Raw genomic sequence first — 13879 nt, 5'->3', positions numbered from 1 at the left:
TGTGATTCGGATTGCGTTAAAGGAATCCTTGAGTTTTATGTACTGGAACTAGCATAATTACCATTTCAATATGGTCACACTGGACTTGATTTGACAGATAGAATAGAGAGAGATACTGAGATAGAACTTGGATAGAACGAAACGAACATGAACCTTTTAATGAAATGAGTGAGAGAGACGTTTGTATCTCTTAGTAGTCTGTGAGTGAGATTGGACTTGGAGTGAGAGTGTGTATTGTTTGTTGGTGTATTCAATTCACAAAATACATATAACAGTAGATACTAGATATACTGTAGTCTGTACAGTAGTTTTAGACCTATCTGTGTTTTGTGGTGTATTGGATGGAGTAGAACACGAGTAGAAGCAAGAAGCAACAGAAAGAATTCTTATAAGACTACAAATTGTATTAAGTTAATTTAAGTATTTACGCTATTACTTTACAATGGCAACAGAAAGTTACGGAGTGATTAACGATATAGCACAAGTTTTTCGTCCCTATGTTCAAAACATATATCAAGACCTAAAACTAGGCAAGTAAATTAACTTACATAATTTTTACTATAAAAAATAATGCAATACAATGACTTTGTATAAAACACCACAATATAGTGACAGTACAGAAAACAGAGGTACATAGATACTACACGGAAAAAAAACATACTGATTTGATTTACTTTGGTTTATTTACAGGATTGTGTAAAACGAAGGTAGATGTTGAAAGGATTTCCGGTTCCGCAGAAGGTGCTGAGAGTCAATTTCGCTTAGTTCTGCCATACTGTTCAAAAAAGTTAAAATGGGAAGTTATTTTTGATGCTTCCACACCCTGGTTCGCACCAGACTTCCGGTTTGATGATGAGTCGTTTCTGAACAACCTTGATGAAGATTTTTTAGAAGAAAAAATTCCCAGTCTTTTGAAGTGGAACGAAAATGACCCAACATCATTAAGTGGTGTCATATCTGAGATGCTTGGTCTTTATAAGATTCACCAGGTTGGTACTTATAGTTAATGAAAATACTAGTATTTTTTGCTAGAGGCTGTTCAAGTAATATGCAAGCAAAATTTTAGTCATTTTAACCCTCCCCTCACCAATAAAAGTTGTGCAATTGACTCTCTTCTAATCTTTATTAAGCATTGATATAATTTTTATAAAATCTCTTTGATTATATAGACTTTTAATTTTTTCACTTTTTTTTTATAGTAGCATGGTACCCTTGCTAAATCAGGGTGGGTCCCTAGACAAAAATTAGCAAAGTATAAAACTCCCACTCTTTCGCGCATGAACAATAATCGAAAGTTACTGAATAAAAATAATGGTTTGGAATATTTCAGATAAGAAAATTGAATGAAGATGAAAGTTCTCGGGCTTACTTTGAGTACAGTGCACTTCTTGGTGATGCACTTACGTCTGAAAAGGATATAGAGGTATGGGTGGGCAGCCATGTTGTCGAGTTTTTGATAAGGCTCAATGTGGACACTTCAAGATTACCTGAACTATTCAATGAAAGGTAAAATATTATTGATTTAACCCTTAGGCCTTAACCCAGGGGTCGACAAATTGTAGACCGCCAACCTATTTTGTGTGGACCTTAAGTAAAGTAACTTGTATTGTATTACTGAGACATAGATTAAAAATAATACTCAATTAATATTAATCAATTAGACAACGGACAACCGGACTAGGATTATAATTTTATTTTAAAAACTGGACCTGTGAAGAACCTAATTTATGACCCCTGCCCACCCATTGTAAAACCAACAACTTATCTAAAATTACCCAAAAACATCATTGATCGTGCAACAGGTTAAAAAGACTGACTATACACTGTTATTTATCACTTTCCAGCACTGAACAAAATCCGGGCATTGACACTGCACTGCTACTTGTGAGATACCCTAACTCCACAAATGCAGAATTAATTCTATCACCTTTACTCACAAAATCGCTGGGCAACATTTTGTTACCACCGTAAGTATCAATTTAAATAATATGCCATAGGTATTGCATGGCCTGAATGATTGCTGGATATGTGGGTCGTAAACTATAACATTAATTTATTCTAAAAATAGTCTTATACCCGATATACTATTTGAGATATGAGAGACTTATGCTTGAATAATTTTAAAATAATTAATCATTTTAACCATCAAGCGGCTCCATTGCCTGCTGGTTGAGTTGATTTAATGAATATTTATTTCAAAATGATTATTTTTTCCATATCCCACATATTGTATTTACGACATTCAGAGTCAGACATTTTTAACACTAAGGGGCTGTTTCACCATCCATTGATTAGCGCTAACCGACGGTCAAATGTGATGCCGTCTCCGTCTATTCAAACAAAACAAATAGAGACGGCATCACACCTAACCGCCAGTTAACACTAATCAATGGAAGGTGAAACAGCCCCTAAATCTTTTATAGTTGACGCGTTACGAATCAAGTCCAGCCGCTATTCGGGGCTTCGGGCGACATAATACGAACAGTACGCTCTAAGTGATTTGTACCAAATTACTGTAGTTCTATAATGTGAAACCACCCGCGAAATCTTCAGTTACATAATTTTTGGTTGCTGTTATTGGATATGATACCAATGCATTTATAAATAACATAATAATGAATTTATTTAATTTTTCAGGATGCACCAGTCAGGAGTTCTAATGGACTATGTGCCAATGGTTACAGAATTGTTGAATAACAAAGTATGTAATGAAAAAAATATATATTATAAAAATATATAATATATATATATATTATTAAAATATGCCAGTGCTAAAAGATACTAACATTTGTAGAGTTCAAAACATTAAAGACTAATGTTAGTAACAACTCAATTAATGTGAGAATAGCGACTTAAGGTCACAGCTCATTAGAGCCACCCGGCACCCGATCAGCACCGCCTCGACTTTCAGCGCCCACTCGACAGGTGGTTCACGGGTGGACGCCGCGTTGACGAGTGGACCTCGCGTGATCCACGAATTTTCTAGTAGTCACTATGGCGGCGTCCGCGCGCGGCAACCTCGCGAGCGCGAGTGAGGCGATTCGGTGACGCTACGGAGTTGATATCATGAGCGCATACCCTTACAAATCCATATGAAGAATACTAACCGCTCGAGTCGAGGCGGTGCTGGGGTCGAGTGCCGGGTGGCTGTAGTGACCTTTAGAAGACAGACTATTTACGAGTACCTAAGTGATATTTTGTGTTTTAGATACAAGCCATTTTGAATAACGAGAAGTTAAAAAGAGAATTATTGGCACAACTTATTGTAAAATATGAAGGTGCAGTACTAGAGCATGATACCAATAATGCAGCATTCCTCTTTGAGATGAATGATTTTCACTGGATACTTCAGATTGATATAGGTAAGCCAATATTTAAAGCATAATAAAATTTTAGTTCCAAGGTCATATTGCGAACGCACTCATAGTTAATGACAATCATAATATCATAATCCACTATTTCTTTCAGTTACATTGTATAGGATGAGCTATACAATGTAACTGTAAGAAGTGGTGAAAACGATTGCGATTCCGAGTTGGTTAGACAATAAAGCCTCTGGCCATTCAAACTTTCGTAAAAAAAAGGTTTTATCTGTATTATTTGTATGGATGTTTACTTTCAGGTACAAAATTCCCAGATAAACCACCAGTACTTACTCTACGATCCGTATATCACAGCAGTAAAGGAAAGCCAAAGCAGAAAGTGTTGTCCTCCTGCCCTTACAACAACTTTGAAGGATACATTGAACAACAAGTAGAGATTTTCAAAAACGAATGCAAAGGAATATCCTCCTCTGTTAATGTTGACAACTAATCTTTATTATGACTATGTATAAGTCTATTAATGAAGTAAAACAATGGAAAATAGTTCAAGACTTTATTTCACATAAAATATACTTTTCAATGCTTTTCTTTGCACTGTGCAATGCATCTTAAGTACGTATTTTAAATTAGTCTTTATTACATGATTATTATAATACATTGCAAGACTAGCCGCAAACGAAATTTTAATTGATCTTTGAGATTGATTTTTGTAACTTGTTGTCAGGAACATCAAAAAAATATGAAATAAGCTACACTAACAAATCCTACCATGGTAAATAATTTAACAACACAATTTAATCACAAAGAGCTTTAACAGTGACAAATCTTGCCGACAGAAAGACTCCACAATTTTAATCAACTTGGTACTTAATAATTTTTCTTAGTTGATCAAAATGAAGAACCTTAATTTAACAGGATAAATACTATTATTTAATCTTAATTAGTCAGTTTTGTGCTTTCTTCTTTGTTTCCTAATAGTTCATAGCGATACCTCATGTACATAACTTTCATTCTATCCCATGCATTTTCGACGGAGTCTAGGGCTGGCCTGACATCGAGTAAGGCGAATTGGTACTTGTTGTCGATCTCGCCGCCGTCATAGTAGTCAATAATATAACGGACGTCTTTCCCGCAGCGGTCCACAATCCAGTCATGACGGTCAAAAGGCAATTCATAGCTGTAGAAGAAGAAAACATTAATTTAAATGACTACTACAGAGATTTCCTATGAGGCTGACATAGTCACCCAAGTGTACTGAAGCCTCCTCAAATATAAAATCAAAAAATTACTACCGGCTTTGATAAAATAATGCATTTGACAAAATAAATGTTCTACCAGAGTTCAAATAAGAATAAATTCCTTTTTTTATCATCACGTCTACTCACCCAAGCCAGGATCGTATTTGGGCTCTGGGACTGTATTGTGTTGCCTTTCCTCCAAAACTCTTAAGCCGAGGGTGACCACACTCCTTTGCATGCAGAGCTTCCCACTTCAGCACTTCCAACCATGCCTGAAAAAAATAACAATTTTATACAAAAGTTTAGGTAAACAAATCAAATATGTATTATTATATTTTTCTGGTGTCTCTTTTATGTGTCACATCAAAGTCACTCATCAAGTTTTAAAATTTTATATTTCACCTTTGACAATGACTATGAACATATTGTTGGCTAAAGTATCAGACCTCATAACTCCATCAGATCAAATTTTACAGGAGACACAAAATCTTCACAACCAAAATTTTTGTATGAAGGTGTGTTTTGGTTTTATATATTAATACAATTATTAAAATCATTAGGAATAGTAATAAAAAATAACAGCTGAACGAATGTAGGCTTTGGCTTATCCATTTAAATAGTCATTGAGGTCTTACTATCTTAATCATTCCACATGGTGATTTTAGAACACCAAATTTAGTATTGAGCATATTGAAAAATAACTGCCTTACTCAGACTTTAATAAACACTTCATTTAAAAAAAGTAAATTAAATAAGGATTATTTACACAAAAATACTTTAACTTTTAATTATTTGAGCGACCTGCATATCTATTTTTATTAAGGATTATTTACACAAAAATACTTCAACTTTTAATTATTTGAGTGACCTGTATATCTATTTTTATAATTATGTCTGTGTCATGGTACTTTTAATTCAATTAAATAATTTAATATCTCTGTATACTACAAACTATTTTCATCAGCCAACTCACTGCTTTTTTATGTGATGTTAAGGCACAGCCAATATCACTGTGTGAAATCTTGATAGTGAACTAACCTGTTCATTGTTTGCGTTGTGAATTTTGATAATGTCCTCCATATCTTTAGGTTTGATGTCCTCATCCTTCCAACGCCATCCCTTACGCAGCATGGCATTCCAGAACATCTGTTGGCTTGGGTACACCCAGAACTCGGTAGAGCCATCAGGCATAGCTCGAGGAATGGAAGACACCTGACGCTGAACCGGAAGTGCAAATGGTTGGTCAGGCGCCGGTTGCTGATTGGCTGGAGGCATCTGCAATGCAGCATACATTATAATCATCATGTGTTAAAAGATGTATGGTACTCCTCATTTTGCAAACACCGCCTCATCTTGTATTCCAAAAATCCTTTACAATTATTCATTTAACAGAAGTTACTTATTTTATTAATAAAGTACTTTGTTTACCATGTTATATGGGTTTATATCATTTCCATGTTGAACTGGGCATTCTGACACTGGGGTTTTGGTCATGTTTTCTTCTTTTTTGTGCATCGGACATTCTGGGGGCGGATTCGCATTGCTTGAGATGTTCTTCACGTCAACACCGGCCTCTGCAGACACCTTGTTACCCATCTTTTAGTAGTACTCAAGACCAATCTTACGTAAGTTGACCTCAAGGTTGGAAAGGAATATCAAACATAGTTTTCCTGAAAATAAGATTTAATGATGAATGACTGACACTGTGTAATTACAACACACTCTACAAATCATAAATTTAGGACTTACAACACGTGAATTATTTTTGCCAATTTTACGATTTTCTGTGAATGTGATTGATAATGATAGTAATGTGACAGTGACAGATAGGCTAAAGTTGCCAGACTACTTAATTAATTTGCGCACCGCACATGTTAGACCACTAGGTACGGCCACATGCAGTCGCTCGTGTGCAGCGATGAATCTGGTCACGTGACCCCATTTTGAATGTGATTTTGAATCAAAGACATGATATACTTAAACAAAGTCGCCGCGCCGCGTTGAGCAGCAGCGTCAAGATGGCTGCTTGCAGGAATGATCTTGGTCTAGGAAGCTGATATCCAAAGATATTATTCCATTGTCTCTCCTTCCTCTGAGCTGATATCTTAATCTCATTGACAGTGGTAATCGGCCATATAAGTGGTCTATCAATTTTTAAACAAGTTCCTATCAGATGAATATGTCGCTCTTTGATGTCGCTAAAGTCGAACTTTCAAGTTGACAGACACGTCTATTGGCATAATTGTTTAATGACATGTAAACGATTATCAACTTTAGGGTGGTAGACCATATATTTAGCTATTGGTACCACATTGGTACACAGTTCTTTCCCGAAATTTAAGTGGTTTTTTTTTTCTAGCGATAAAGCTCAACATTTTCAGCTTTATCGCTATATGCCACGTGACCAATTTGACACTGGAAACGAGCGTCGAGCGACTTGCTTGTGGCCGCGCCTTTAGAATTTAGACCAGCGTGTGGCAGGCCAACATTTTTAACCCCGACGAAAAAGAGGGTGTTATAAGTTTGACCGCTATGTGCGTCTGTGTGTCTGTGTGTCTGTCTGTGGCACCGTAGCTCTTAAACGGGTGGACCGATTTGAATGCGGTTTTTTTTATTGAAAGCTGGTTTTCTAGCTATGGATCTTAGACATTGAAATATATACCAGCTCAGAATAAATATAATTTTATTGTAAGCTTGTTAAGCANGTGGACCGATTTGAATGCGGTTTTTTTTTATTTGAAGCTGGTTTTCTAGCGATGGATCTTAACATGATTTATCAAAATCGGTTCAGCCTTTCAAGATCATCAGCTCTTTTTGTTTCGCTGCGGTAGGAATCTTAGACGCATAATGGATTTACTTTACTTTCAAACATATTGGGACCTAAATTTGAAAACACCCATGTTGCTATATAGCTATCAAGATATGGAATTTCGGCCTGATGCTGGCAGCCAGGATATCCAGAAAACTAGTAGGTACACTCTTATAAAACTTAAAGCAACATATCGTGTTTGGTTCTTTTTGATCATTATTTGAATTCTTACAAACAATGCAATGGTGGCAACAGTATGAGCTGATGCTGCAGCCAGGGATATCCAGCACAATAGTACACTCTAAAAAATAGCACATATGTCGTGTTTGGATTTCGTTTGATCAGTAATTATTCTACATACATTGCGTAGGTGGCAACACGACGAGCTGATGCTGCAAGCAGGATTTTTCAGCACACCAGTAACTCTATAAAAAATAGCAGATATGTCGTGTTTGTTCTTTTTGATCAGTATTATTCTACATACAATGCAATGGTGGCAACAAGATGAGCTGATGCTGCAGCCAGATATCCAACACACTAGTACACATCTAAAGAATATATAAATCAAAGTTAAAACATGAAATTAAAAACTTAAATTTAAAATTTAAAAAAACCCCGACTTAAAAAACGCCAGCAAAATAAAATAAAAACGCCCGAAAAAAACGCTGCTTGAAAAGACAATTAAAAAGTAAAAAATAATTATGCGCTACCTAGCTGTTTGCCCGCGGACTTCATCTGAGAGAATCGTTTATCTCTATCCCACGGGGACTATGTTTTGATTTCCGCAAAATTACCTAAGTTATTTAGTATAAAGTTTCTAGTAATATTTTTTTTATCTAAGCGTTGTCGTGTCGGGGGACCGCTAAGGTTAATACTTTAAAAAAATACATCATATTTGTTTCATGTTAATCTTAGAACGTCCCCCGACCCGACGACGCCTAGATAAAAAAATATTACTAGATACTTTATACTAAATACTTAGGCTAATTTTGCGGAAATCAACATAGTCCCCGCGGGAAATAAGAATAAAACGATTCTTCTCAGATGAGTCGCGGGCAACAGCTAGGTAGCGATTAATTATTTTTTACTTTTTAATTGTCTTTTCAAGCAGCGTTTTTTTCGGGCTTTTTATAAAAGCACCTCGAGCTAGCATATTAAACTACAGGGATTGCTTTTTTACGATAAATGACGATAAAATAGCTGTTTTAGCAAAACAAAAGTTCATTTTGAGGTAAGAATGTTGTTACCGAATATAGAATAGAAGTTTTAGTACGATGATTGGGCGCGCGAGACCAATCATTTATCTAAGTTTTAGTAGTTCTGAAAACACAGAAAAAAAAGTGACGAATACTAACAAAATGGCTGAAGTTCAAAATTATATTTCGCTAGGTTGTGTAAGGAAATCATATTTACCTAGTTTGCGTCTCACTCTTGTGTTGATACAAGCTTTTATTTTTAACCTAAGTACTTCAATTAAGTAAATTCAGGTTTTTTATGTAATAAATAGGAGGGGACAAACGAGCCGACAGTTCACCTGATGTTAAGTGATTACCGTCGCCCATAGACATCCGCAGCAGCAGCAGCAGGACCATCAGACGCGTTGCCGGCCTTAGGTGTGTATGAAAGTAGTTTTTATGAAACTGCTGCGTTTATTAACATGTTGGCTGCCATGAGCATCAACGGTGGCACCAGTGAATCAAATATTGTAAAGTTAAAATTAAATGCAACCACATAATAAATAATTTCATCTCAATATTCATTTCACCTACACAGATATTTGGTTAAAACTGTTGTAGTAGAGAAGTTCATATTAGGTAAACATAACAACATTTGGATACTATTAATCTCATAATTTGCATACCTATATACTATTTATATTTTGATATGCACATAGAAATATTGACAAGCCGTGCAGAAGGTAACAGGTAGTTTGATCACGTGATTAAAATAGAAGACAGAATGATGCAGTTAGATGTTTTAATTGATGATGTGGTCAAACCATTTATAATTAATATGGATGAGTATGAACTAAATTGTTCGGAAATTGAATCTTTTATGTTGTTTTCAGAAGCCGTATTCTGTTATTATATTCTCATATGAGAATAATGAATATGTATGTAAGCGTCTGTCCAAGAAACTGGTTAAATGAAGACAAAAAGACATGTCTTTGGGCAAATAAAATTTTTTTAGAGTCAAACCATAAATTTCAACATACCACCAGAAGCTGATTGGATAACTTATTGACATTCGCATAATAGGACATGGTAAGTATGAGTGAGACTACATGAATTTACATGTAATTCACTACAAAATAAAATTTAATATCAATAAATTCAAGGAAAATTAGTGTGAATCACAAAATCTTTTGTTTCTTTTCAGCTCCAAAACGTGCAGTCACTCACCGTTTTATGCTACAGTTAATATATGCTGCTGTTTTACGAAGTAAGTGATTTTGAAAAATTGATGTTGGGTATTTATTTATTTTATGGGTTTTTAGAAGGCACACTGTATTATGCTAATAAGGTAACTTGACTGTAGCAGGTTTCCAAACTGAAATTGTTTTTTTAGAAGCTTTTATATAACTTGTAATGTGTGTACATACAGTCGAGTTCATAAACTGGTAAGTAAAAATTTTATCAAAAATATCTGAACTCGACTATATGTACATATGTTGTCTGGGTGTGGAATCTTGGAAGCTTAATTTAACCCACTTCCAGTGATCGGCTTGACTTGAAATTTAGCATACATATGTAAATTTGGTGACAATACAATAATCTGGCAGTGACATCCTGGTGATCCGGCCAGGATTGTCTCCGCATCACGGAACTCTTCAACGGTTAATGGCAACAACTTCAAACTTGGTATAGATATGTAGATTGGATGACAACGCAAGTACAGTCAACAGAAAGTACAATAAGCAAAAAAAGCTAGTATAAAAATGTTTTTTTTATGATTAGGTTACTTTACTTTACTCTTCTTTATCTAGTGGTTAAGGAGAAGGCACATCATAAATTGTAATTCATAATGCATGTGTTAATTAACAATTTTAGGTAGGTGTTCTGATATGTAACCTTAATAATTTGGTTTGATTGCAACATGTTTCTAGTGATCTTTTTTATAGTAGGTACATTGTGTCTTAAGGGCGGTAAATAAGGAATAACGAACGAGAGTCTATTAGAAGCCCGAAGTCGAAGACTGAGGGCTTTAATGAGTCGATGTTCGTAATTCTAGTACCGCCCTTGCGACATACAATGTTTTTCATCACATTTGCGAGTAAAATTGTATATTTGTAAAAGAAAAACTAATATTAAAAATTGCCGAAACCCAAGTGCCAGCTTAAGTGCCATTAATAATGTGTTCTTAAGATAAGAAAATGTTTTTTTTCTCAAACATGCTCGGAAATACTCGCATTACTTCGAAAAAATAAACCGCGAAGTTTAAATACTGTTATAAACCGCTGAACCGAATTAGATGAAATTTGGTATGGAGATAGTTTGAGATCTTGGAAAGGGCATAGGACAGTTTTTATCCCGGAAAATTGCAAAGTTAGCCGCGGCAGACGGAATTTTGATGTTTAATTTCCCGACAATGTTTGAGAAAAGCATTAAATACCTAAGCGTGAAAACAGATTGCCAGCCTCGTATCCCTTTATCTACTTGGCCGGCAATCCCTAATTTCCCGGCCTCTGCAATAATGTACTATTTTTGGTTGTTAGCTAACTTGAAGGAAGCATTTGCTGTGGAAAAACCTAGGCAGACGGCGTCATTCGTCAGACAAAAGAAAAATTACCAAAAACAAAAAGTATCGATCACCTCCATCACTCCCTATGAAACCAATTGAAGAGGAATTGAACGAAATACATGCGGGTAATGCTATTTTCAATAATTTGGTAACAAAGTGGTTGATATTAATAAACCAGAACTTATGGCGTTACATTAAAGCACTAACAATTATTCGTTTTTTTTTTTAGATACAATGACATCTGAAAGCAATATAGAGTGTGGAAGACCTGACACTAAATAACATCAGTAAGGATGAAGACAGTGACATGGAAAATAAGATATGATCTGGAAATAGCACAACTGATGGCGTAATTCAGGATAAGAAAAAATTAGTCCGTGAAAATAACATAATCGAACCTGGTCAAAATCTCTGTAAACTGTTATAAATTCTGCAAACTTTTTCGTTTTTATTGTGGATTGTGTGAATCATTCATCATATTTTTTTTTACTTTGTAGCTATCTACAGAATGTTTCTTGAGTCAGCAATATTATAAACGTTCCGATTCTTACAGAAAGTTCTTTACCTCCGCCTCTTTAGGTATTTTATGGGAAGACGTTTTTGTTTTTAACAAAATAGGAAAGTTTTCTATTGTATTTAAATTACTATATGAAAAATAGCAAAGCTAATCTCACCAACATTCATTATAATTGCGTAAGATTGTATGTATGTTTGTTCGTTACCTACCATTTCGTCTTAATCGTTGAACCGATTTAGGTGAAATTCGGTATACAGATGGTACAAGATAGGACATAGAATCCTAGTTTTTATCCCGGAAAATTGCATAGTTCCTGCGGGATAGCAATAAACGGATTCTACGTGAACGGAGTCGCGGGCAACAGTTAGTTACTGAATAATTGCAACCAATATTGATGTTTTCGATATTTTAATTAGAATTAAGTTTAGACCGTATACTAAAAAAATTGCAATTTATTAAATGACTTCCTAAAGCGTGCATTATAAAGAACCTATTTTCCTTCTGTCCATTCCTATATTGAACAGACTGTATGTAATACACACATGTTTTACTTATGATTCAGATAATTCACAATAACAACGGAAAAATTTGCAGAATTTATAACATAGTTTACAGAGATTTTGTCCAGGTTCGATTCCCGGTTATGTATGAGATTTAAATCAAAAAATTGAATGTCATTTTTATTTAGGGGCTGTTTCACCATCCTTTGATTAGTGTTAACTGACAGTTAAATGTGATGCCATCTCCGTCTATTCGAACAAAACAAATAGAGGGGTCCATATTGACTCGCATAAAATCGATCCTCAGATTTTTTTTCCTGCTACCGATTTGTAGCCAGAATCATCACTCTTCCGAATTAATTTACTTCATAATTTTATTTGTCATAAATTTGTACTACTACTAACTGAGGTCATAATGGTCAATTATCAGAATATCGTAATTCATAACGTTGTCACTAAGATATGTTTTTACTCATAATGCTGGTTTTCATATTTCTTTCATTCATAATCATCAATTTCAATAAACTTATTAATCATAACATTTCAATATCGATACAGTTTTTTTACGTTAATTTAACGTTAATGCGATGTTGGAACTGGAGTGAAAGTTTTTATATATTATTATCAATATGCCTCCAACAAAAAAAAACGAATATAAATAGGCCCAGATGATGATATTGATGAGATTATTTACTTAAATTGTGGTTATCCTACTTTACTGCTGGCAGTTTGATTCTGTAGTGGTCGCAGTTCTAACCTAACCTAACCTATATTAATGGCAGTAGTTTGGTTCTGTAGGGGTTGCAGTTCTAACCTAACCTAACCTACTTTACTGGTAGCAGTACGGTTTTGAGGGGGTCGCAGTTTTAACTTAACCTAACCTACATTTCTGATATCTACTAAAACTTGTAAGACGATTGAGGGTAAAATTCATATAAAATTGATTTGCTGACGAATTGTTTTTTCTTTGTTACTTACATCTATTGTGGTTAAATAATGTCTGCAGTAATAACATCCAACAGATGGTGATTGCTTCGCCCATTGATGGCGTTGTCATCGAAATATTATTTTATCACATTTTTTTTCACTAAACGAAACGAAAGCAACGCGCAACAAATAAGTCTGCTTTAAAAATATATGATAATGGAGTTTTATGAGTACAAAACAATATGCTTAAAATAAGTATGACAAAAAAAAGGAGTTTAAGAGATGTTTATGACAACTGCCATTATGGTTTTAAATGTTTCGGAGTTATGATCGGTAGTAATAGTGACTAAGTATTAATAGTGAGTATTATGACACAAAATTGTATGACAAACATTTTCGGAGTTCCAATAATCGGGTTGAAAAATTATGCCAACTTTGGCGCACCCCAAATAGAGACGGCATCATATTTAACCGTCAGATAACACTAATCAATGGATGGTGAAACAGCCCCTTAATCTAAAATGAAAGCCATGGTTCCTAAGGACAGGTTTCGCTATATCTCATAGTTTCTGATTTCTCCCAACTGACCCATTTGGATTGATCATCTGTATAGTCTACTGGTCTATACTATAGACCATGTTATGTGTTCATATCTTCACAATTAACTCAAGTTGATAAAACCAATTTTGTCAGAGCAATTAAGTAATTGGGCTGTTTCATATTGTATAACTCATTCACTGCCACCGACGCATATATGCGTTTTTGGAACTTCCCCCCAGTGCCGCTGTCAAAATTATTCATACATTTTGAACGCACATGTGCGT

The 13879-nt window shown here is 34.9% G+C and overlaps 2 protein-coding genes and 1 long non-coding RNA gene across 3 annotated transcripts; 2 read left to right on the top strand and 1 right to left on the bottom strand.

Moving 5' to 3' along the window:
* The first annotated feature begins 93 nt into the window (after positions 1-93).
* On the top strand, positions 94-3866 carry LOC141433168 (BRISC and BRCA1-A complex member 2-like). Its single transcript, XM_074095078.1, has 7 exons — positions 94-530; positions 691-989; positions 1331-1506; positions 1845-1967; positions 2638-2701; positions 3209-3362; positions 3623-3866. Exons 1-7 carry the CDS (start codon positions 443-445, stop codon positions 3811-3813), a joined length of 1095 nt encoding a protein of 364 aa, XP_073951179.1. The 5' UTR covers positions 94-442; the 3' UTR covers positions 3814-3866.
* Positions 3863-6417, bottom strand: LOC141433171 (holocytochrome c-type synthase-like). Its single transcript, XM_074095081.1, has 5 exons — positions 6311-6417; positions 5990-6231; positions 5600-5836; positions 4709-4833; positions 3863-4500 (listed from the first exon to the last, which is right to left on the bottom strand). The coding sequence occupies exons 2-5, from the start codon at positions 6155-6157 to the stop codon at positions 4260-4262; spliced, it is 771 nt and encodes a 256-aa protein (XP_073951182.1). The 5' UTR covers positions 6158-6231; positions 6311-6417; the 3' UTR covers positions 3863-4259.
* Positions 6418-8795: 2378 nt separating this feature from the next.
* LOC141433166 (uncharacterized) lies at positions 8796-13484 on the top strand. Its single transcript, XR_012451904.1, has 5 exons — positions 8796-8983; positions 9439-9634; positions 9750-9812; positions 11086-11236; positions 11341-13484. It is a non-coding gene; the product is annotated as an uncharacterized lncRNA (long non-coding RNA).
* Positions 13485-13879: the final 395 nt, after the last annotated feature.

The sequence above is a fragment of the Choristoneura fumiferana genome, chromosome 12 (genome assembly GCF_025370935.1).
Source record: "Choristoneura fumiferana chromosome 12, NRCan_CFum_1, whole genome shotgun sequence".
In the NCBI taxonomy this organism is placed as follows: Eukaryota; Metazoa; Arthropoda; class Insecta; order Lepidoptera; family Tortricidae; genus Choristoneura; species Choristoneura fumiferana.
This window is presented reverse-complemented; position numbering and strand designations above follow the sequence as displayed.

What these genes read in the sequence shown, in the direction of transcription:
- LOC141433168 (XM_074095078.1), top strand. Translation starts at nt 443, where the DNA reads ATGGCAACAGAAAGTTACGGAGTGATTAACGATATAGCACAAGTTTTT. An exon ending in GGCAACATTTTGTTACCACC is followed by an intron (nt 1,968 to 2,637) that starts GTAAGTATCAAT and finishes TTAATTTTTCAG; the next exon opens with GATGCACCAGTCAGGAGTTC. An exon ending in GATACTTCAGATTGATATAG is followed by an intron (nt 3,363 to 3,622) that starts GTAAGCCAATAT and finishes GTTTACTTTCAG; the next exon opens with GTACAAAATTCCCAGATAAA.
- LOC141433171 (XM_074095081.1), bottom strand. Translation starts at nt 6,157, where the DNA reads ATGGGTAACAAGGTGTCTGCAGAGGCCGGTGTTGACGTGAAGAACATC. An exon ending in ACAACGCAAACAATGAACAG is followed by an intron (nt 4,834 to 5,599) that starts GTTAGTTCACTA and finishes TATTTTTTTCAG; the next exon opens with GCATGGTTGGAAGTGCTGAA. An exon ending in CAAATACGATCCTGGCTTGG is followed by an intron (nt 4,501 to 4,708) that starts GTGAGTAGACGT and finishes CTTCTTCTACAG; the next exon opens with CTATGAATTGCCTTTTGACC.